The sequence below is a fragment of the Oryzias latipes genome, chromosome 5 (assembly GCF_002234675.1).
Source record: "Oryzias latipes chromosome 5, ASM223467v1".
NCBI lineage: Eukaryota > Metazoa > Chordata > Actinopteri > Beloniformes > Adrianichthyidae > Oryzias > Oryzias latipes.
Window position 1 is genome coordinate 24,339,315 of NC_019863.2, and position 25,365 is coordinate 24,364,679.

At 37.7% G+C, this 25,365-nt stretch overlaps 1 protein-coding gene across 5 annotated transcripts in view; it reads left to right on the top strand.

The window, feature by feature from the left end:
• The window catches only part of epha8 (EPH receptor A8), a 129,210-nt gene extending 105,503 nt beyond the window's left edge, over positions 1–23,707 (top strand). The window contains exons 10-20 of one of the 5 annotated variants that reach the window (XM_023955115.1): positions 2,161–2,323; positions 4,488–4,620; positions 7,033–7,100; positions 7,381–7,506; positions 7,878–8,063; positions 9,365–9,426; positions 11,102–11,329; positions 17,446–17,595; positions 17,690–17,880; positions 18,751–18,909; positions 20,479–23,707. In XM_023955115.1, coding sequence (XP_023810883.1) covers positions 2,161–2,323; positions 4,488–4,620; positions 7,033–7,100; positions 7,381–7,506; positions 7,878–8,063; positions 9,365–9,426; positions 11,102–11,329; positions 17,446–17,595; positions 17,690–17,880; positions 18,751–18,909; positions 20,479–20,593 — 1,581 coding nt within the window. In that variant the 3' untranslated portion in view covers positions 20,594–23,707. The remainder of the gene's footprint in view (positions 1–2,160; positions 2,324–4,487; positions 4,621–7,032; positions 7,101–7,380; positions 7,507–7,877; positions 8,064–9,364; positions 9,427–11,101; positions 11,330–17,445; positions 17,596–17,689; positions 17,881–18,750; positions 18,910–20,478) is intronic. The other 4 variants (XM_023955116.1, XM_023955117.1, XM_023955118.1 and 1 more) reach the window with 4 other exon arrangements.
• Positions 23,708–25,365: the final 1,658 nt, after the last annotated feature.

The following is a 25,365-nucleotide window of genomic DNA, read 5'->3' on the forward strand; positions in this document are numbered from 1 at the left end:
ACTACAGACTGCCATCTAGTGTTTGGGGTCTTAATCCAGAGTCATGTGACGTACAGTGTAAGGGCAAACACCAGAAGAGAGGCTAATCTGAGATGAGTTCCTGGTGGCAGCTTTTCTAATCTTGAGGAAATGGGAGTTGAGAGGAAGAGTAGCCTGGTCCCAGCTGAGTGAAAGTGACGGTGAATGGCGGTGCGCATAAGCCTCACCATGAACTAATTGCCGTAAATGAGCGTGTTTCAGAGAGTAGATATGTGTGAGCTGGGGATGATAGAAATCATCTAATTGCGGAGGTAGCCGCCTCGGAGGCGGGAGTCTCATAGTCAAACAAGTAGGATGGTGTGAGGAGTGTTTTAGGATTAGCTAGTCTCCTGCTCTGGTGTCTTAATCTGGCCTTGCTCAGGAGTCGAGACGCCTGCAGGGATTTCAAGTGGACAAGTCAGCAATGTGCTTTTCCAGGTTTCTGCAGCAGATCTAAATAAGAGCGAGCCGCAGGGAAGGCGGCCGCCGCTGAGCAGCGCCGGCTGAAGAAAATGAAGATAAAAATCCTTAATTTACTCTTTCCTCTGTAAAAGCCCCTTTGTGAGCGATGACCCCACTTTTTACAGATGATTTTAAATAACCTCAGAAGGATAAGAACAAAATAAGAACTGTTAAGTTCATAATATAGTTGTCTATAAAAGTGCTTCTTTAAAAAAGACAAAACATACAATGGCTTCTCAAAAGAAAGCTAAGAAAATCTAATATGTAGCTAAAAGAAAAGCCTTTGGCTAATTAAAGCAGAAGAAATCTGAATAATTACTTCTCAGGTGGAGTATCTGACCGGCACTTGCATAAATAATCTTACACTAAAAACTCCATAGTTAAAAATAACCCTAAATTGGGTGGTTTTATTCCAACTCCGAGTTTAAAAAGGGACCAACATTTTCTCAGTGATTTTAACTACAAAACAAAATCTCAGGAAAAAAAACAAACCAAAAACAGAAATTGGGTCAAACTGACACCACTATTACCCAAAAAATTAGTATTGCTGCAAAAAGTAACCCTAAAATACATCTTATCATGAATAAGAAGAAGCCAAGTGTTTTAGGAGCTTAGCTTTTATTTTAATCAGAAAACATTTGTGATCAGAACATTGACTGTACAGTATACGAGACCTGGACCGAGTGACTGAGTGACTCTTTTGTTCCAAACTGGAAGTACCCGCTGGTTCCAAGAAGCAGAAATTCCATAGACTTCTAAAAAGAAATAAACAGCTATTACACAGTCACTATATTTTTCATAAGTTAATAATCAATAAAAGTTTGTGGTCTCAGGTCGAACGTTTGATTGACAGATTTTCCTAAGCTTGCTTTCAAGTGGTAGGGGTGTGGACTTCCAACAATGCTCAGACCTGATTGGTGAGAGTGTTTGCCGTGTAAATGTTGACTCAGACGTACAGGGCTTAATCACTGTTTACTGACGTCATCGGGTTTCAACGTGATGACGGCCATATCACAAAAAAATGGCAACTGAATTTACTTTTTGTTTTTTTAGAGCTGGAAATAAGCCATTTTCCAGGGGTGACGTCACGCTCAATCAGTCCAAGTTCTCGTATACAGTCAATGAATCAGAGGCAGATGAATTTTCACTTCAAAAATCCCTTAAAAGGATGAGGTAAATTACCGACTGGCTCTTAGAAAACTAATGTTCCTCTAGTACCCAAACACAGCTGCTTGTCATGTTTGTCATTTAGTAGTCAAAATGTTAAAGTTTCCCTCAGATATTATGTTTGGTGGAAGTATAGGGCAAAGAGAAATCTGGATGGTGTCATGAGGAAAGGGCTAAGTGGTTCTGAAACAGAAGCAGAGCAGCAGGTTCTGCTGTAGAAATTGATTGATATCCATTTGAATTTTAGTTTGGAGCTCTTGATCATTTCGTTTTTATTCTTTACTGGTTGGAAGTAACAAATATTGAGCTTTTGATTGTTTTAGAAACACTGTTTATTGATGAAGTAATACAGAACAAATCTGAATGGTTTATATTGGTTTTGTAGAAATCGTTTAGGTCAAACCAAGAGGCTGTTTTTCTTCCAGGTGTTAATTGTCAGCCTTTTCACACTTTTCACAGACCTGCCTATAGATTTATATGGGGACAAAAACGATGTGTTTGCGTTCCTCACAGGATAATGAAGAGCAGACTTATTCCACTCTAAAGTCTAAAAACACCAGCGCTCGGGTGTCCGGACTGAAGCCAGGAACCAAGTACATTTTCCAAATCCGAGCCAGAACTTCTGCAGGGTGTGGACGCTTCAGCCAGAATGTGGAGATTCAGACAGGCAAAGCAGGTGAGTTTGTGTGCTGACGCCACTGTAAAGAACAAAGAAACCAAAGCGTGCAGAGGGGGGAATGTGTCTTCATGAAAATGCTATAAAACAAGAAACATTTTTATTGGAACGTTCTTCTCCCCGACACGGGATTTGGCAGATAATGTGGAGAGCAGACTGCAGCTCTGCAAATCTCCACCCCCTGCCTGGTTGTACTCCCAGCACTAATTCACTGACAAATAGTCTCCCTTCATTAAGCTGCTTGCTGGACCTCAATTCTGCTCCTCTAAACACCGACTCGTTTTCAAACTGAAGACAAGAGGGCTTCACGCGTCCCTTGAGCCAGGATCCTGAGCAATCAATACGGCCGGGATTTGATGAAGAGCAGCTTTTTTTTTTGCTGCTCAGCCTTTTCTCGCTCAACTGCATGCTGGGTAGAGTGGAACACGAGGGCATTCTGGACAGAAGCCGAAGACTGTATCTGTTGTTGGAGATTCAAAGTGGCAGTTTGAACCGAAGCACATCTCCAATTCAGATTTCATAACTTTCTAACCAGACATGAAGGCTGCATCACTCTGGGCTATGACTGTTGATGAGAAATTATGAACAACATTTGTGAGGAAGATATTAATATTTGTCACCATGCCAGAGAACATCACCGTTCTGGTGCGGGGCACATTGAGTTTTGCCCAATACATTTTCTTCTAAAGCCGCGTTCACACCAAACACAATTTGCGCAGTTTCAATGTTAAGTCAATATACAGACGTACTCAGAGGTTCTGCTGCGTGATTTGAGCGTCGATCTGACAGCAATACCTTTTGGGTGTCACAGCATGTCAACAGTTGAAAAAAATCTGAGCTTTGGCAAAGAAGACGCGCTGCGTCAATCAATTGAGGACTCGGCTTTGGCCTGTGACAAGTTGACACAATCAGGGGGGGAAGTCCAAAACCACAATGAAGGAAAATCTGATCGTTCTACTGCTAAACTTCATAGTATTTATCCTCTTTTCAATGGATACAGTTACTGAAAGCTCCTCCAATTTGAAACAATATTATTGTTTTTTTTCCTTCTCGGACTAATGCGGGACATCATGCTTTGGGTCTGTTTTTCAGAGGATATCTGTATGGAGGAATGGGCCAAAATACCAGCAATGTGTTGTGAAAATCTCGTGAGCACTTAGAAAACGTTTGACTGCTGTCATTGCCAATGAAGTGTATATAACCAAGTATTGAGTTAAAATTTTGTTATTGACCAAAAAAAAATAGATTTTCAACCATAATTTCGAAATAAATTCTTCAAAAATCAGACAGTGAGATTTCTGGATTTTTTGGTTTTAATTTTGTCTTTCGTAGTTGAGGTTTACCTATGATGAAAATTACAGGCCTCTCATCTTTTTAAGAGGGAGAAATTGTACAACCGGTGGCTGACTAAATACTTTTTCCCCCAGTGTAACTTTCAATCTTCTTTATTCTTTGGTGGACATGGCAAACGTGCTGTAATTATAGGGAAACTCATGCAAATCATGTCTAAGTTTTTTCTATTTTATTTCACTTTTTTGTAATTTCTTTGACAAAGTAAAACATGTCAATGTGGAAAGGATCATCAATGGTTGCAAAGATCATTTATGGGAATGTATGTAAGCACATGTGACTTTTGCATGGTTACATATATGGACGTTTAACTTTGAGGCTTAAAATAGTGATAAAGTTTAAAGACCCACCCTGATAAAAAACATGTTTTTGGGGTTTTGGAGGACATATATTAAGTCAATTTTTGTGACATGGAAAGTATTATTTGAGAGCCTGCTGTGGGATCTCAGCAATGGGGAAGTGAGGGGAGGGGGGGTTGTTCCACGCCAACAGTCCAGCGTACAAATCAGAGATGAACTTCTAATTAACTACTGCCCCTCTGCAAAAAGTATCTCCTTAAAATGACTTTGTTTTTTTCTCTTTCTTGGGGGGGGAGGCAAAAACAGAACACCGGTAATCAGAATGATAAGACCACTGGGAAGTCTTTAAAAAACAGATCTAAAGATGGTCAGAGTGGGTCTTTAACAACATCAATACTTCTCCTGCTGAAAAATAATATCTAATAAATAAAAAGGCTTTCTAAAAATGCAACTAATGTTTGTAATTGTTGAAACGGTCATTTGCTGAGCTGTCAGACTGTTGTGTGTTTCTGCAGCTCCTCTACGTTACAACACCATGACCATCATTTGGATCTGCATGGCGCTGGTGTCTGGCCTGGTCGCCTTCCTGGCCGCCATCATCTGCAGGAAACGGCAAGGCTACACTTTACCACACTACCCGTCGCTGCTGTGTGTGGAACACTTTCTTATGCTTCTCTGTTGTGACTTTTTTGTGCAATGTCTATGTGGTCCAATCCTCTGTGTGCACGATAACGCTGTTTGCAAAATTGAGTTTTAGAACAATCTGCCTTGTGCTCCGTTTCTATTAAAGATAGACTCTCCTTTGTGTTTCTCTTCATCCTGTTTATTTCCACTTTGTAATAAATTTAATTGAATCATGTCCACAACCTCACAAGCTGAACATTTCCACCTCCTTCACACCTCCTCTACTTTGATGTTTCACAAAGCAAATCAATAATTTCCCTGCCCCTCATTAATTCATACCTTAATGCATGTTAAGATTTTCACATCTTTTCTAATAAGGAGAGAACAATTTTTTTTTTCATTGAAGCTGGAGCCGTTTTTAGTTCAGTCTAAGATCTGAGATACTTCTGAAGATCATTATGAACATTATGAAATGAGAAGTCAGTTTTCGTCTACTTACAGAAAAAAAAAGTATTGAATTTATGTGTGACAAGCAAGCACGACTCAACAATTAAAGAATAAAAATAGGAGAAAACACTTTTCATCTTTTGTAATTTCCCTCCTGTTTACTTGCTTCAAAACATCTGACATGAAACCGATAATACACAGTCTGCGCTTAATCAGAAAGCATAAATGATAAACTGAGTTTCCAATAACTTCAGCTCACTGGAAATAATGTTCTTCTCGAATCAAGTGAACAAAACACAAGTGGAAAAAGATGAGTGGAAGAAAACATGGAAAAATTAAAAACAAAGGACCTGGCTCTAATTAAAAGCTTTCAACTGAATCAATCCGAAACACAGGGTTCCTCTTTTTCTTTTTGTTTATATAAAGAAATGTTGGTTATTTAAATTTAATTTAACGCATTCTGCTGTGATATCCTAAAATTTTATACAAAAACTGTAAAAGTTTCGGTGGTAAATTCTCTTAATGATGTGAGTTGAAAGCACTCCCTTTAGCCTCCGAGCCTCATTGGTTTTGTTCATCAAACCTAAAATGAAGTAATCTTCAAGGCTAACATACATGTAATTGCATAATTTAGTTAATGACGCCATGATTATGAGGGAGTCTTAACATTTTATCTGGAAAGTTAATTTCATTTTGGTGACAAAGATGTTTAGAGGCCAGAACTCATTACCGGGATCCGAAATGGTTACTTTGGCTTTTTACAAACAGTCTGGTCTCCTGCGATTTAATTTTACCAATTAACTAAATTAATTCAAAGCCTCACTTATATTTTCTTTAACCATATCATTAGTTTGTGCAGGTTCAAATTTGAGTTGACAAAAAAAAGAAGTGTGAGCTTTAGATGGAACTGCAACATGAACAAATCTGTCATCAGCTTGTCAAACATGACACAAAGTAGTTGAATAAAGGTTTTATTTAAGTCACTTTTAAGTATGTTTTACACCTTTTTGACTTAAATAGGAAAATTAACTTAATTAAAATGAAAACTTTATTCCACAAATTGGAACAAAAGCAAGAAATTGACAGTTTTATATCTTTTATTTAATTTAAAAAACCACTGGGAATGCTTTTAAATTCATGATCCTTATGATTTTATGTTTACTTTACATTCACCGGTGCAAAGCCGTTTGAGATGACTACTGTGATATTGGGCTATGTAAATAAAATAAAATTGAATTGAATTTCAACCCTATGTTACCGTTCGTTTAACATTTAATACACCAATTTCTGAGAGCCTTATCTCATAAGCAAGATCTAAACTTCCTTAAAAACCCATTGTATACAACTTGGTCCATATTTTCTGCCCTGTAGTGCATAATCATTCCACTAGGGGCAGTGGAAGGCTTTTCCTGCTCATTACAAAATTACAGCGGAAAAGGTTTTGCTAATTTTCATTTTAACACTATATGAGAATAACTCGTCTACTGTTACTGTTTTCTTGTAATGACTATTTGCAGTATTGAAAAAAACTGCAAAATTGATAATTAATTGTTTATAATAAAATATGTATAATACGTTATTAACATGAACCTCAGGTTTGAGATGGCGGGTAAATAAGTTACTCTTATTCTGCACTCAGGTCAATATTTTTGCATCTTAAACTGACACAGTTGTGAACAAAAACCTATCAACGAATCCTAATTGATACTATTTATGTCTTGTAAAAAATGTTACTGCAACTTTTCTTTGGGGATTCCTTAAAAGTGTTCAAAAACATCTTTATTTAAAAAAAAATATGCTCAAAATAGCTCAAAAGATGATGGGAGTGGGTCTTTTAATCTTGAAGTGAATCGATCAATACAGTTGTTGGGAATGATCTGTGATCAGAGTTTGACAGAACAATGGTTCTTGCTCTGTTCTGTATTCATCCCGCTGTATGTTTATGTGTCTGTGTGTGTCTACGTGTGTGTGTGTGATGTGTTTGTATAGACACTGTGGTTACAGCAAAGCCTTCCAAGACTCCGATGAGGAGAAGATGCATTACCAGAACGGTCATGGTACGTTTAGCTCATTTCTAAATTATTACCAATAATGGATTAGATCACATTTCTTGGAGGGATTGCATTTTTATCACCGTGTAACAAAGTTCATCCTTAGAGCAAACAATTTTCATCAGCCTCTGATTACAGGAGAAAGCTCCTCTTCTTTCCTGTGTGCTGCTTATTCTTCCCTTCTCTCATCAGGTTTTCCCTGCACACACAGCACTGACGGGGGCTCAGATGTGATGTTGCTCTCATCCTCCAATATGTGACCAAATGCTAATGTTGTTTATCTTAGTGTCATTCCCCGATGCGAGGTTCTATATCGACCCGCACACATACGAGGACCCCTGCCAGGCGCTCCACGAGTTCGCCCGAGAAATTGAAGCTTCCAGGATCAAAATCGAGAAAATTATTGGCTCAGGTAAAAACCATGGATGCACACACAGACACACGCTGACAGAGGAGAATCATTTCAGAGCTAAGTTAAAATCATTGCCTGGTGTAAAGGCTGCGGTGTGCAGCAGGGAGAGGGAGCCGAATCAGAGCCACGCGTGGGGCTGTCAGTCAAAGCGCCTCAGCCGGCCAGGGAATACTAACACTGTCAGCTCCACATGCCATATGCTGCACGTGACTGCTGCAGAAAGACAAACACTACATATAGAAGACACAATTACTTGCAGATGTCTGTTTAGCCCTGGACTGAGAAGAAGATACAGCAGGAATTCAGACACTGCAGTGCATTTGAAGATGTTCAAACTGCTGCATCAGGCTGTTTCTCTGCCCCATGTTCAGGGGAGTTTGGGGAGGTGTGTTATGGAAGGATGAGGCTCCCGGGAAAAAGGGACATCCCAGTGGCGCTGAAGACTCTGAAGGCAGGATACACAGAGAAGCAGAAGAGGGACTTCCTGGCTGAGGCATCCATAATGGCCCAGTTTGACCACCCGAATGTCATCCACCTGGAGGGAGTCGTAACTCACAGTAGGCCCCAAGATACTTAACACACCAGTGTGGATAGAGATATTAATGTTATGTGTCCGGATGAAACCAGACTGATCGGATCAAATGTTTTCCTGCTCAAATTTTTGACGAGTAAAGACTAATATGAGGGCTAAAAACAAAATGTATACCTTTGATTCAACACTTTTCTGAATACCAACTGTTTTTGGGCTTCACTTTATTGTGCCTTATTTTGATCAGATTTAAAACATATGGCTGAATCATTAAATCAAATGCACCTGGACCACCCAAAGGATGATGGAAGGAGGAGTTTTTACAGCCACACAGACATATAGACTGATATTCTTCATTTACAAACAACAATGATATTTTTAGCTATTAATTAACCAAAAAAAAAAATAATTTTAAAGGGAAAAAAAGAAGTAAAACATATTGTGTACACAAACCACAAAATACTTCCGGTAATCTCATTTAGTTAGTGGATTAAAAATGCAAATGTTCTAAACCCTAAAAGAGCCATTTGGTCCAGTGTCTTCTTTGATACAGCAGGGGGGGGGGGGGGGTACGAGGCTTCAAAACCAAAGGTTGCACTAAAGCCAAATATAACATAGGTCTGTAGAGTTAACCAGTCTGCAAATGTTTCAGGGCTATAAAAATGAGCAATATTCCAACTTACTTTCAAATTTGGCTCTCTGTGAAGACAAAAGTTGTCTTATTTGTTTTTTTTTTGGCTTTTTTACCTGTCCTGTCCAACAGGAAAAAAAAAAAGTTGTCTTATTTGTTCTTATCTTATTATTCATAGTCTTTAACTTATTCATGTCCTGATGTCAAAATATGTGAAATAAATTCTTGGTTTTAGGCAAAACCAAAGCCCAGAACATGTGCTTTGTGACTTTATGAATATTAAGTAGAAAATAACAACAACAAAAATGTTAAAACGTTATTTCTAAGGGGTTGCATTCCTCCGAGCTGCAGCAATTAGTAACAGAATCAAAATTATCCACTTTAAATGTGAATACTTTCACTTTGTTTTATTTATTTATTATTTTATTATTATTTTTTCTTTTTTTATTATTTTTTTTTTTACATTTTTTGTTTTAAGTATATATACATATTCTTTTTCGTTAAAGGGGAGGGAGATAGAAGAAAAGTAAATAAAGATAATGCTTTCACTTTAACTGATTGATAGAAGTAGCAATCTCCTCCATGATGTGAAAGGCTGACAAAATCATGAAGAAAGCAATCATCCAAGTGTGGATCTTCAATCCACATGTGCTCTTTAACATAAGCATTTGTAAAATAATCTTTTGTTGTTTATCCAGGCAAACCAGCGATGATCATCACAGAGTACATGGAGAACGGCTCTCTGGACTCCTTTCTAAGGGTTGGTATTGATGCTTGTGACTGCTTGACTTTACTGAAGGTTTTTATTGCACTTTTGAATTTTATGTATCCTTAAGCAAAGTCTGGAACAGTAGCTGCGGCTACATGGACAACAATAATCAGAATAAATGCCTGATCAGAATAAAAAGGCGTCATGTAAACAAGCCGTTCGGAATACTCTGACCCAATCAGACTCATTTGGATCAAAATTTACCTCCGATCAAAATAGGTGGGTAATGCCGACTGTTGATCCGATCGTGGTGCATGTGAAACAATTTATTCTGATTGTTGGTCTTCAATATGTTTCCAATCGTGCTCAGACAAAATAAAGGCTGATGTTATTCCAAATATCTACGTGCAGCCAAGATCCATATTGCAGTATTGACCGCTTGGATTTAAAGTGTCAAAGCTAAATGTTGTTGGTAGCATTTATTAGCCTAATCCTAACCCTTTTTCCGGGTCCATTCGCCTAAGAATAAAGCACTAGTCGCATATATTTAGAAAATCGTGATCAAACAGGCACTTAATAATAATAATAACAATAATAAAAGCATATTTAGAAGATCATCTTGCTCTAGCTTTGTTTGGTTACAATGGAACTCGCTATTTCTTCTTCTACGGCCGTTTTCAGTAATTTAGATAGTTCTCCACGTCAAAATGATTTATTCCGATCGAAAGGGTGGCATATGTAAACATTTTTTATAATCGGATGAAGATTTTCTGGGCCTGTGTGCACAGTTCAATTCTCTGAAGCCAAAAGCTCCAACCTTTTGGCTTTAGATTCAATTAAAATGAATTTAGATGGTGCAGGTAACCTATAAAACACTGAGGGTTTGCTGTCAGAGCAAAAGAGTCATCATTCATTAACATGACCACATATTTAAACACAGTTACAGATTGGTTTAAAAGACAGTCTTTGTCTCTACGTCTGGATTTCACATTCAAAATCACTTTTCTGGGGAGGGGGCTTTTTTATGCTTTTCAATTCTTTATTTAATATTCGGGCTTGAGAAAAAAGATAAGCATGAAAGTTTTGTAGACAAAAGCTGGAAATTTTTTTTAAAAAAGGCAGAAAAATCACAAACAGGAAATAAAAGCGTAAAGTCTTATTGTCAAACATAACCAAAAAGGGGTTTGATAAAGTACTTTTCTTTCCTTTTTTTGTATTTTTTCAGAATACTGAAATCCTTTCTCATTGAAGCTGACAAAAACATGGAAAAGGAATAACTGTAAAAAAAAATAATTTATTTCAAGTTACATTTCTGAAAAAAGTGGAAGTTTTCATCTTGATTGAATGTTTCTTTGGTCTGTGATCTGGAGATCTGCACCAGTATGTTGAGCCAAGAAGCTTAAGATGATTCGTGTGTCTTTGCAGGAGAGTGACATGACTTGATGTGTGCTAGAGGATTGTAACAAGGTTGATTTAACAATGTGTTATACGCAATGTTAAACATCTGCAGTGTTTGCTCAAATGAGAATACTGCAGATGATTAATTAAAAGCAAATCCCTATCATGTTTTTATTCTCTTATCTTTAGTCTCTTCACTATCTTGATTAAAATCTTCTCTCCATAATTTCTCAGCTTCTTTGGGATCATTGCAGTCGTTTTAGAGATCTGCCCTTAAGTCGCTGCCTCCTTCCTTCCTCCTGACCTTATCTTCGTTCTGCTCTTGCAGAGACACGACGGCCAGTTCACCATCATCCAGCTGGTTGGGTTGCTGCGTGGCATTGCGGCAGGCATGACCTACCTGTCTGACCTGGGCTACATCCACCGCGACCTGGCCGCCCGCAACATCCTGGTCAACAGCAACCTGGTGTGTAAGGTGTCTGACTTTGGCCTGTCCAGAGTCCTGGAGGATGACCCCGATGCTGCATACACCACCAGTGTGAGTTTTCACATCGAGGCAAGGAATAACGCACTCACACACACAAACACACACGCAGTGCTATGATAATAATAAATAAATAAAATGGTCTACAGGCTCTAACTGCCCTTGCCAAGCCAGCCTCACCGACCGAACAGCGGCTTCATGCGCCTTATAAACCCTGGTCACCCAGACAACTTGATGAAACACACTTTTTTTATTTGAAATGGCGGCTAAATATTTGATGTTTAGATCACCTGGGGGTGCTGAATTAGTCTTTTTATTTTATATTTTCCAAGCTGAACTAGTCTATCTTCTAGTAAACTTTTGGATTTTCTTAGCAATGGAAGTTATCTGTCCTTGACATGTTTGTTTTGTTCTCAAAATGGATTTCAATTTTTTATTTTTTATTTTAGCCTCTGAAGAGATTTTGGATACATTAATTTTTTAACAGTTTTGCCTACTGTGATGTAATTTATTTTTTTAAATATTTTTTTTTGTCAAAAATTCATTTTAACCAAGTACTGGGTGAGTTTTTTAGTATGTGTCGGGGTGAAATTGTTGTTTAAATGCACTTTAAGACTAAAGAATTACAAAAACAATTATAGTTCTTGAAGTCCAGGACTGTTGTAGGCCTTAAAAAACCCTAACCCTAACAAAAAGAAAAAAAAAATCATGAATGCACACAGAAGAGGCAATTTTGGTCCAACTTTGCCTGACTTTAAACAAAAAAAGAATAGTTACGTTGAAATAAAAATTCAACTCTTGATACAAATTAATTGCAATCAGATCTTTGTGACAAATTATCAGTTATGTCTGTGGGATAGGATAAACATGTCAAGGACCAGCAGTCAGAACTCTCTCTTTGTCAGAGTACTCAAAGTGCTTTTGAGATCATGAGATCATAAACTGAACACACCAAGGTTCCATCACTTATATACATTTTTTTCTTTGTCGTAAAGCTGCCAAGCACCCCCACACCATTATAATACCACCACCATGCTTTGACTTACTGTAATGTTTTTCTGAGATGACTGATCTCCAGTCCTACTTGTTTTGGGTGAAATAATTTTTATCTTTTTGAATTTTAACAAGAATGAATTGTACATGAAATGGAATTTCAAAGTGGGACTTGACAGTGGACACAACGTTGAAATATTTGATGCAACTTAAAGGCTTTGTTCTGCAGTAAACAAAGAGTCTGGAGCCAAGGTGAAGCTAAACTCCTTATAAAGCTAATCAGAGTCCTCAAAAGTTGTATTTTCTTGACCATCAGACTGTAACTGCCTGTTTTTTTTCTTGCGGATGAATGCTACCAAATTAAGGAGAACAAATTAAAAAAAAAAAAAATTTTTATTCTGCTAAAATTATTTTTTTATAATACTTTTATGCAAAAGGTGCAGCAAATCCCAAACAAGGAGCCAAACTTGGAAAGGAAATGAAGAAGCCATGAGAGTGAAGTGCTGAGTGTGTGGATGCGTCCGTTTATGCATTTATAATCACTGCACTGTCGCTCCTGAAATTAATGTCTTGCAGGTGTCTTCTTCACACAAACTTGGCCTCGTTACTTCCTGTCTGCTATAAAGGAGCTCTGCAAAAACACAAAAGCAGATTGTGGTTGTTCTTTAAGTTGTTATCTTCTTCAAACTGCATATTTTTAATCTTAATTTAGTTCTGTAAAGATCTTCTGAGCTGGATGTCCTTTGAAATTAAAAATGCACAGATTTATAATGAAGCAATAAAAGGAGAGTTCACATGTGGGGGAAAAAAGCTATGAGGAAACTGCAGGGTGTATCATAAAGTTCTGTGATTTTAATTAAGGAGGAAATTAATGTCACTTCAAATCTGTTAAATTGAACTGTCACTCCGTTTCAAGTAAAAAGTTGCCGTTGGAAAAGTTTCTGTTCAAGATGCTTTTAGGTGACAGACATAAAAAATTAAAACATTTCTGAAATTGAATTCTGAAAACTCACAAATTATAATAATTCACAATTTGCTGCTGAAAAAAGGCTACTCAACACTTTGTAAAAATTAATGTGGAAATAGGTTTTTAAAAGACACAGATTTAAAATATTAATACATAAAAGTTCTTCTCTGGTAGTCAAAACTGTTTTTTTTGTATTTTAGAGTTCATGTCACCTGTGTTATGTATTCATTTAGAAATACAAAAATATTCATAACCTGGATTTCATGATTTTTTTTATTTCACAATTTATGTCCAACCAGAATTACACAACCTCAAGTCTTGCATATATCAGAATAGAGCTGTAAAAGAAAAACCCTGGAGGAAGGTTTGAGATTTGAACCGCAACGACATTTCGCACCAAGCCTCTTTTAACTATAGGTGGCGGACAAGTGCTAGTATCGGTAGTGATACTTGACTACCATTGTGAACTTAAGCTACACTCTCGCAGAAAACATCCAGCAACATCATCATCAGTCACCTAAAACACTGAGGATGTTCCTCATCCCATAAATAATTATAGAAGCAGCATTATTTAGGTAAATAACAGCCTAATGGTAAGAAAACTGCTACGATGAAAAATAAAAGTTTGCTCCCTAAGGTTTGGTTAAAATGAGATTTTGACAAAAAATCTAACGGGAGACAAATACACTCATCCAAAAACATATTCAGATTTATTTTAACTTTTATAAAAGTCACACAAAATACCCAGTTTAGTGTAAGCCCTCTAGCATGGATCAGTTAAATGATAAACCTGCAGAAGCTGAAATATATTGGGTTTTAACTTGAAAGGTGTGACGCTTTAAAGTCACAGAAAATCAGATGGAAATCGGTGTTGGGCGCTTTTGTCTGTTCAGCTAAAAGCACAGCAATCAGTTTACAGAGGTGATTATGAGCAGCATCACTCAGAGGCACTCTGAAGGGGAAAAAGATCATAGATTGTGATATTACAGACATTATAGTGTCATTACAGCGTACCTCAAATTAATACCTGATAATGGCTGGAGATTAAAAAGCTCTCATTACTGTCTGGAAATGGTAGAAAGGTGAGTAGAGCTGCTTATTGTGTTGGGGTAAAGGTGGCAGCAAAGTCACTGAACAAAGTGTTGAAGCTGTGAGAGAAGGTTTGCATTTTCGGATTGTTGTGTTTTTTGCTTTTTTTGCATGTAGGACATCAGGTGTCCTTCAAATGTGTAATGTAAGCCAGTGGGAAGGTGCTGTTTGCTCAGGAAGTGATGTCTCCATTCCTCAGCCTAATTAAGTGTCAGACTTACATCAAGAATAATGCAAGTAGTTCACTTACTTGCTAACATTTGCAAGTCTATTCCGGTCCTGAACATGCATCTGTGGCCTTTTATTTAGCGTTATTCAGCTTTCTCCTTCAATGAAAGCTTTTCATTTACTGCTAAATTTAGGGCAGATTTTTTTTTCAACACTTTACAGTTTATCACAAGACAAGGAACAGAACAGTTTCTGGGAAGAAAATATTATAAGGAAATGATTGCTTTTACTTTAAAGTTTAGAAAATTAAAAATCAAATAAACAAGACACCGTCTTTGTTAGGAACTGGTTGTCTAGCAGGGGTAAGTAATTAAAATTAAAATAAACCTAAACCATGACAAGGCAATGAATACAGGGAGGACCAAAAAGGATGACAAAACTGACACCCTGACAAACCTGAACTGAAAACCAGACTCTTAAATACACTGAGAATGATTGACTGAACTGAAGGCAGCTGTGGATGATTATCAAATGAATGCAGGTGAGACAGTACAGACGAAATCAGAAAACAGAACCTGGAACCAAAACTAAAGTGCACGATCGTCAAGTGTTCATGTCATTTAAGAGTTTGATAGAGGGTTTGGTGACAAACTGAAACCATTTTTTGTGTGTCAAAAGAAATCCTTAATGATCTTTTTTAATTTGGACAAAAGTCACTTCAGTAGGTAAAAGATAATTCTGCCCTTTATGATCGTGAAGAAAATTGAGACCACTCTTCAAGATAACAAAAATCAAATTTTCACTTGAGCTTTGAGACTGGAGAACTCTTATGTTACGCTCACATAATTATGTGAGGCACGTTCAAGTAAGCACTAAAACCTTCTTGAACGCATCCTAAGCATATAGTGTTCACACTGGACTGTCGCTTCCTGAAACTACCGCTTGTCCACCACCTTCAGTTGGAAGAGGCTTGGTGCGAAATGTCGGAGCAGCGCAAATTTCACAAATCTTTCTCCCAGGCTTTTTCTTTCACAGCTCTTCTCCAATATGAAAGACTTGGTGTGGAATGATTCCAGCCAGGCACAAACCGCAATTACTAATTTCTCCTCCATGATTAATTTTCAAAGGGTTGGCTCTTCCGTGAATTGAAGAGGACGCCATCCATAGCTCACCACCAAATTCAAGTTGCTAATTGGTCAAAGTTCTACCTGGTTTAACATTCAAAACATGTTAAATAGTGGCGTGTTTTGTACATAGAGTTCAAAAACGGTCATAGAAACCTGTGTATGGACTTGTGAACGCAAGAGTTTGGCTGACTTTTTATTGGAAGTGATGGTCAAATGTAGGTTGTCAAGGGTGGTGTGAACGTAGCTTCAGACTTGAGACTTGAGTCTTTTTGACTTACTTGCAACTTAAAAAACAATGGATGTTTCCTGTTTGTATCTTTTTATAAGTTGGTGTAACCCTTGTGCTATCCTAGGCACTTTAACATTGGGAGTTGGGTCATCTAGACCCACTAGACAGTGCGCTGAACCTTTTTTCTTCAATAATTTGTGATCTTCACTGGTGTCCATGGATTACATGAAATCTTTCCACCTTTATCCACCTTTGTCATGGTAGGGAGAACACGTCAATGTAAGGGTGGGGTCATCTAAGATAGCACAAGGGTCAAACACAAGTGTAAACTACTGTCCTTCACTGGTAATTTCAGCACAAACCACTAGGTGCTGTGTCCATAAGTGCTGACCTTTACAGAAGAACATTAACCTAAGAGCCCTGTTGCAGGGTGATTTTCACCAGAGGAAAACTATTTACATGGATCTCATTATTTTCAGAAGTCTGTGCCCTCACCGGAGAAGTCTCACATGTCCCAGGAAAAGACCAAGTTTCCAGTACCTGCAGTATCCTGCACTACAGGGATTAGGAAAAGTCTGGAGGGGTTTAGCATCTTTTCTGGTTTTAGTTTAATATAATTCGTAAAACTTTATATTCTGAATAGAAGAATTACTTTTAAAAAAGTAAGTGTTTCAACATTTGCCAAAAAACAAGAGACATGCACCAATAAAAAAACGTGACAGAAAAAATGTACACAAAATTCATACAAAATTTTTTAGAGACTCTTTGGAACAGTTTAGAATCATTTTGTTCTTACATTTACACCAGCACAATCAGTGTAGTCAACACAAAAGTCTCAATGGCATAATATTTCTTGTTCAAGTTTTGTTATTAGGAATTTGTTTTATGATTACTCTGCCAGCCTGCGTCAGTACTGATGTCCAAGTCATTTTATTTATTTATTTATTTTTTCTATTTTAATTTCTGTCTGTTTTTGTTTTTAATTTTCATGATTTTATTTTATAAATGAAGTTTGATTGATTGGTGACACCCTGCAGCTTGAACACACATGCAACCCTCAACAGCATCATCCATGTGGATGCAGTTTTTTTTAATGGGGATTAATTTGTTTTCATGCAGCCTGGAACATTACAGCGTGTAAAATCTTCAATGACTCTACACAAGAACAAAACACCGATAATGTTGTAATTTCATACAAATTAACCACCTTATATTTATTAGTGGTCGCTTCAGTTATTTATGGTAAATGCATGACTGTGTGTATTTGCTGGCTTGGCAGTGCAAGAGCATTGTTCTAATGTAACAGTAAAATGGGAATAGAGATCACATTGATTTACTGGCGCAACGTGAACGTTGGCACACGCTGCACCGAAGGCTTCCAGGACTGTCTTAAAATACAATCTGCACACAGCACCACTCTTCATAATCTGTCTTTGATCAGCCTTTGTCTCCGTCGTGATCATCTCCTTGTAAGATGGAAAAATTACACTTTAATGCCTCTTCTCAATAGTTTTGGACAGCTTCTGCGGATCCAACAGCGCTTGAATTTGAATCTATTTAAAATATTTACCAGAATCTTGTACATTCTGCTTGAACTTTTCTGTGTTACCGACAGGGTGGGAAAATCCCAATCCGCTGGACGGCCCCCGAGGCCATTGCATATAGAAAGTTCTCCTCGTCGAGCGACGTGTGGAGCTACGGCGTGGTCATGTGGGAGGTGATGTCCTACGGAGAGCGACCATACTGGAACCTCACCAACAGAGATGTGGGCCTTCTTTGCTCAGTCAAAATATTATTGACAGGATTTATTGCCATGCCTGACGCTGTGAACTCACGCCTGGTCTTCTCACTGTTGGCAGGTGATCAAGTCTGTGGAAGAGGGCTACAGGCTGCCTGCTCCAATGGGCTGCCCTGCTGCTTTACACACACTCATGCTGGACTGCTGGCAGAAGGATCGCAACGAGAGGCCGCGCTTTTGCCAGATAGTCACTATTCTTGACAAGCTAATCCGCAACCCGGAGAACCTGAAGTCTGTGGACAAGCTCTGCAGGTGGGCAAGGAACCCAGCAGATCCATGTTTGCAGCAACCCAACGTGGGTCCATTGTGTCACACACCGTGGTGTCTTTTGATTTAATTTGGCCAGACAGCTTGCCAGCTTTTAATCAAATATTGGTTTATGCGATTAGTGGATTAAGCTTCAAATCAAAGAAACAACGCCGCCTGCAAGGGTCTGAGCAGATGATCTCCTGGACAATATAGGACAGACAGCAGGGCTGCTTAGTAACTGTCCTGTGGTGGGTGGTGGAGTAAATCCAATCTCATCCCACCGATGTCAAACATTGGAGCGATGGGATAAAGTCAAAAGTTTCCCGTCAAAGTTGAGGCGAGCGATGCAGTTCATTTTCCATTACGCTCATCTCTGATAGATGCGGCATGCATAAGTAAAAGCTGTGCCAAGGTACCGACATTGATCCACTGTGAGTGGGGGAACAGGTTTGAGAGGCTACCTGGGCTAAAGCTGGACTTTTATAAATTGCTCAGTTCAGATCCAAGGTTGTGTGGAGTCAGTGGAGCATAGCGCCATCTCAGTGTGCAGGCGGGCGGTTGGGGAAATGGTAGGCAGAAGAAAGGCAGAGCAGGGTGCGGAGAGCTAAAGATTTCTTCTTATATTAATCTACGCGCAGCATCTACCCTACAACCACTGCCTTCCCTGGCGCTCTATCATTTTAACTGCTATTGATTTTCTGTCTTGGTTACTGACACATCTCAAAGCTCCCTTTTTTCCTCCTGGTCGCTTCACCTCCTACTCACTTTGTGACTCCTCTAATTTTCGGACGCCGTCCAACTAATCTTTTTGCCATCCTCTTCATCTCCTTCTCCGCCCTCCTGCTGCCATCTTTCTTTCTCCCTTTGCTGTAGTTTAAACAGTCCTCCGCTGACGGAGAGAGCTATCCCTGACTTCAGTAGCTGTAACTCAGTAGACGAGTGGCTGGACACCATAAAGATGGGTCGCTACAAGGAACACTTTGCAGCGGGGGGCTACTACACTCTGGGACATGTCATAAGCATGAAGCAAGGGTAAGTGGTGACTGAAACAGAGCTTTATAACAGCTCAGCGATGGAAAGGTGTTAGCAGGGGGTGACTGTCTCTTCACTCAAGTAAAGACTATTAAATCACTGCATAAAAAAGACAATTATTTGGGGTAAGAATTAAAAACATCTAGTTACTCAATTTCACACATGTTTTTTTATTTATTTTTTATTTGGGTTAGTAAAGAAACCTACTCTTGTGTGTTGGAGTTAAGCTTCAGGCCAGTTCCTTTGGGTCACTTTGCTTGTAGGCAAGAAAATGGTAGTTGGAACTTTCCACCAACTACAAGACCCAAAGCAGTGTACAGTCAGTCTCATTCATCCAGTCACTAAGTAATTTGCAGTGTCTCCCATAAAATTAATAATGTCCGGCCCAGTGAATTCCAGAGCGAAACTCTCATAGGATGCAACCTGTGCAACAAATCAAGTGGGAAAATGTCCTCACTTCTAAATATTCCAGTCAACTCTCAGCTCTATCATAACAAAAAGAAAGAGTTTGGGAACTACAGCAACTCATCCATAAAGTGGTAGGCCAGGTAAACTGACGGAGAGGGTTCAGCGGATTCTGCGGATTTCTACAGAACTCCAAACTTCATGTGACCTTCTGATTAGCCCAAGTACAGCACACTGAGAGCTTCATGGAATGGGTTCCCATGGCCGAGCTGCTACATCCAAGCCACACATCACCAAGTGCAAAGCAAAGCATCAGATCCAGTGGTGTAAAGCACGCCGCCACTGGACTCTAGAGCAGTGGAGACGTCTTCGCTGGAGTGATGAATCACGTTTTTCCATCTGGCAATCGGATGGACGAGTCTGGGTTTGGAGGTTGCCAGGAGAACAGTATATATCGAGCTGCATTGTGCCGAGAGGGACATTTGGTTAAGGAGGAATTATGGTGTGAGGTTGTTTTTCAGGACTTGGCCCGTTAGCTCCAGTGAGAGGAACTCTGAATGCTTCAGGATACCAGACCCTTTTGGACAATTCCATGCTCCCAACCTTGTGGGAACAGTTGGGGAGTGGCCCCCTTCCTCTTCCAACATGCTGTGCCCCAGTGCACAAAGCAAGATCCATGAAGACATGGATGACACAGTCTGGTGTGGATGAACTTGACTGGCCTGCGCAGAGTCCTGACGTGAACCCGATACAACGCCTTTGGGATGAATTAGAGTGGAGACTGAGGGTCAGGCCTGCACCAACATTAGTGTGTGACCTCACCGATGCAATTTTAAAATTATGGTCAAAAATTCCTATAAACACAATCCTCAACCTTTTGGAGAGCCTTTGAAGGAAGAGTTGACGCTGTAGCGGCAAAAGGTGGACCAACATTAAACTAAAATCTATGGGTTAAGAGTGGGATGGCAATTCAGTTCATATGACACCCACAATCGATCGATATTTTCCCACTTTATTTTCTGAAAATGCTTAAAAAAAGAATCATTGATGTTTTAAGGTTAAAAAAAAGCTGCAGGAGTAATCTCAGTAAAGGCAAGAGGAGGTTTCTGTTATTAACAAGTCATCAATATTTTCTTTTGTTTTTTTATTTTGTATGCTCTACAGGGATATTCAGAGGCTCGGGGTGACGCTGATGGGCCATCAGAAGAAAATTATGACCAGTGTCCAGCTAATGAGGGCACAAGTCCTCAACAAGAGCGTCCCATCAGTGCACGTATAACTCCAAAGTTGAGGTTTCTTTCTGCTAAGATCTGAACCTCCAGGTCTTTTTGTGCGGTTCAGAAGGACACCATGTGGGAAAAGTTCACCAGAAAAGCAAGAAAAGAAGATGCAGTGGAACTTTACAGATTTTTATTTGAGATAAAGAAACAAAAGGTGGAAGGTTTTGTTACCAAGGGGAACATGTGACCAAGACTTCTTTGGGACAGACTCCTTTTTTTTCTTCCTAACATTTATATTTTATGTCTTGTTTATGAATGGAAAGACTGCCTTAATTACCACAAATAATTTGCATTTCATCGTCTACAAAGAAAAGATTATTTATCATGATTTTATCAGAGTCCTAAAATTTACTCAACCAGGAAGCAAAAGGGGTGCAGCGCATGAAATTATGGAATAGGCAAAGCTGCTGTTTCCTGTCATGATGACACATCCTAACTTTGTTGCAGCAACACTGTAAAAGAGTGAACGTCAGGCCAGAGAAATAAAAGAAACGGAAGACAGGGTTTACTTAAACTTCCGGATTGTCCTAAGCATGAAAGAAAGGATCCAACTTAGGCTACCAATGCCAACCATAGGCACATTTTCCTATCCACTCTTGAAGAATGAGACCAAAAGAGCCTTTAAGCTCTCAGCCCAGTTTCAAGCTGCACAGCGCAGAACTGCTGTACTTTGAATATGAGTGCAAATCATTTAAAGTGCACCTTATTATACAGTCTACAGGTTGCAGAGGCTCTGTGCAGTTGTGTCAAAAGCTTTCAGACGTGACAAGCGCCACACCAGTGGTGTTTTAAAAAAGTAAGTGTTTCAACATTTGCCAAAAAAACAACAAGAGACATGCACCAATAAAAAAACGAGACAGAAAAAATTCACACAAAATACAACTACACCTACATTTCATTTTGTAAAAGACAAAGAAACCAATGGGCTTTATTAAAATTTAGCAGTATTCTTTTACTTAAGTAGTAGGGGTGCAACGATTTATTTTAACAACGATTTGATTCGATATTTGTGGTTACAGATTCCATTCACTTTCGATTTTAGTCATTTTAACCTCAAATCGAACCAGGACATCTTACCAAAAACTTCAACCAGTGCGACTAAGAGATAAATATAGTTAAGTATAGTAAACCTACCATTTCTCAATACTAATGGTATTTCCTCATTTTAATTCAAATATCAATTTATCTCGTTTTGAAACAATTTCATCGTCTTGGTCAATTTGATTCAATTCTGCCTCAGACAGATCGATCTGGTTTGATCTATTTGATGAAATCAATTCATTCGTTAAACAATGAATTGTTACACCCCTATTAAGTAATAAATGGGATTTTAATCTAAGGAAAGCTTGTAAATTGATTTTTCTTTTCAAATTTTAGAGTTTTAAAAAAAATTATTTGGGTTACTGATGTAGAATTTCAAAAATAACCAACAGAAATTTATAAATCAAAAATATTCAGTTTTTGGTTCCTAAACATAGGCTAACTTTATTACATTAGAGATGCATTTCATAATCTGAAATGCATTAAATCTAAATCATTGTTTGTAAATAATGAAAAAGCTTTTATATAATATAAATTAATAACTTAAAAATCAGCCAAATGTGATGCAAAAGTCTGATATTAAATCCTTTTTTGGGCGATGATAATTTCAGGTGCAACAACCAGCAACACGTAATGAGGGAGACTCAAAACAAAAAAAGGTTTTCGTCATCATTTTCTGCAAAACGGGCCATGGAAATGATATTTGCCATTAACCCCAGTATCAGAAAAAGCTACAGACAAAAAAAAACGAGGTTTTCACTGTTAAATTGTATATTCTTATCATAATAGTTTGAAACAAAATTGCTAAATTAAGATCTTGACACATATCTGAATTTTTTTATTTTTACCTGGTTATGAATCATTTAGAAGCATCTGAAAAAGCTGAATAATCTTAATTTGAAAAAAACAAAAACAAATAAGACATTGATATATTAGCAAGATTATTCTAACTGGTTTTCTTTTTAGAGTAATTATTTTACCTAATCATTTTACTAAAAGACAAAAACAAAATACTGAATAAAAAGAAATCAATCACATCAGCACATCAAGAAGTGGTACAAAGGGTATTATCTTATTTTATGTTAGAGTAAAAATGCTTTTCTTTGTGCCTCCAGTACAACAAGTCAAGCATAACCTTTATGTATAATTTTTTATGTTACATGTTACAGAAATATGGTTTGATTAACAAACTCAGTCATTTTTGAGATGAGCACATGTACTATTCAATTTGGGCTCGAAAAAAGCTCCACAGACTGTAAACTAAAGTGTAACTTCCAAGTGTGATTACAAAGTCTGCCTCTGCCTTGATAAAAATACAGAACAAAGAAGAATGTCTGGAATCGAATGATTTAAAAACAAACAAAAACAAATACAAATAAGCCCAAAATTATGCCTTCCTCCCCTTTGTGCCATCAAGAGAATGTTTTCTCCTGTGCACCTCAGTAGGTTTTCCTCTAGTTGGTTGATGTCAGATTTTATTAGAGAACTCTATGATGTTTATTGTATTATAGTGACATTTCACTGCTAGTTTGATATTTTTTTCTTCTGAATGCTTTTGAAGACACTGGACTTGAACTGAAATCTCATATTTTATAAAGTTAGGATCTGTTTTTGCTAGATGAATTGATTTATAATGCATAAAAGAAGTTCAGTCACTTGAAGGATGAAAAAAAGAGATTTATTCACTTTTTTATTATTTATTCATGCCTATTTGTTCTTTTTTTAATCTAAGACAATTTATTATCATTGATGGATCATTCTTGTTGCTAATGATAAATCATAAATGTGCAAACTGTTCATAAAAACACAATAAAGGAACGTTTGTGTGTGTGTGACTGCAACAATTAATGTGGAGTGATTTCTAACAGAGACTGAATCCTTATGTGTAATGATGTTAGTATATTTTTTCCTTAGAAAATGTTATATGTTTATTCAAAATTGAAATTACAACTTTTTTTGATTGCATGGACATTTAAAGACTTGCTGGAAGTGACAAATTTAGACATTACCTGTACTGTAACCTTTTCACATTAAATCAAGTATTACTGAGGGGATTTGCCCCTTTGTTGAAATTATGAGGGGGAAAGAAAAATCACTCAAAGTAAAAGTAGATTCATCACAGAAGGTTTTATTTGTTCCTAGTTACTGAAAGAGGAATTCAGAAGCATCTCAGCAAATGGTTGATACACTTTTTGAAATCCAGCCAAATTTTGGTCAAATTTGATATATTGTTAATCCCGGCAGATGATCAGTGCATACATATGATTAATAAATTATTTTCAGTAAAAGTAGAAAATGTAACAAAAGAAGGATGTGATAGATTAAATTATACAAAATTAGGATTGTAACGATATCCAAAACACTAAGACTGTAGGGTTTTGGAATGTGGCCTAGTGTGTGTAAATTAATCTAGTGCAAATTTAAGTAACTAAAATTTAAGAAAAAGAAAAACTTGAAACAAAAAAGAATATATTTTCTACATTTACATATATGTAAATAATTTGGTTCCATTGGCTCTTATCTTAAATGATTTACTGCCATCCAAACGCCATTTTGTAAGTGCTTTTTATCAGAATAGATCATGTTTTAAACAAGATGTGGAATATGCCATTTTTGATGATATAAATGTCAAAATATGTTTTGTTCCAAACTAATATGTCATTGTGCAACTCTCATGCAGTCTGCTACAAACAGTGGTCATTTTCCTGTCAAGATAGAACAGAAAATAATGTACCACATTGTATTTAATCATATATAATTCAGAATGTTCTCAGTTCCAACAAAACAGAATATTTTTTGATGCTGTAAACATTTTTTTAAGTTATTTATTTCATAATAGCTATTTATTCTTGATATGACTTCTAGGCAATGGGAGTCTTTTTTTTAGTAGGCAAACATTTTTTTAGCGCTTTCATTTTATTTTTTGTTATGGCTTTTTTTTTTATGTTTTAATTTTTAACACTTTATTATATTTTTTTGTTGCTGTAAATGTTTTCATGCAGAAGGTTACAAACATCAGAGCTGTTATTTTAACACCCGGCTTTGACTCATCCGAGTCTGTCCATCTTCAGGCTGTGCTCCAGACATTTGAGCCTGTGACTGTCTTTTCTAGAAGGTCATTGTCGTCCACATGAAACCTTCAGCCTCATTTCTGAGTGCCGCCCCCCCCTCACTATTTTGAACAAATTTTCACCAGTATTGGACAGTCGATACTTACCATTATTAAGACCAATGTCTATGGTTGTGGTACCTGCAAGTTTTAAAAATGCTGTTGTTAAACCCCTGTTTAAAAGAAAACTCTGACTTAGCCAACTTTAGGCCCATCTCTAGGGTACCCTTTCTCTCAGAAATTTTAGAGAAGGTGACTTACATACAGTTGAACTCCTTCCTCGATCAGAACCACGTCCTGTAGAGGTTCCAGTCTGGTTTTACAACCATGCCTAACACAGAATCTGCGCTGCTGAGGGTTTTTAACAATATCTTCCGGGAAACTGACGATGGGAACCATGTTGTCCTTCTTTTGCTGGACTTGTCAGCAGCATTTGACTCTTTGGACCACAATCTATAACTTGACTGGCTTTCATCTTATTAGGCTGACAGGACTGTGTGTATGAGCATGTCCGGATCCTTTTCTTTAACTGCTCCACTGTTGTTTGAGGTTCCACAGGCCTCTATTTTAAGACCACTTTCTCTTTAAACCTCCTTCCTTTGGGCTCCATCCTGAGAAAAT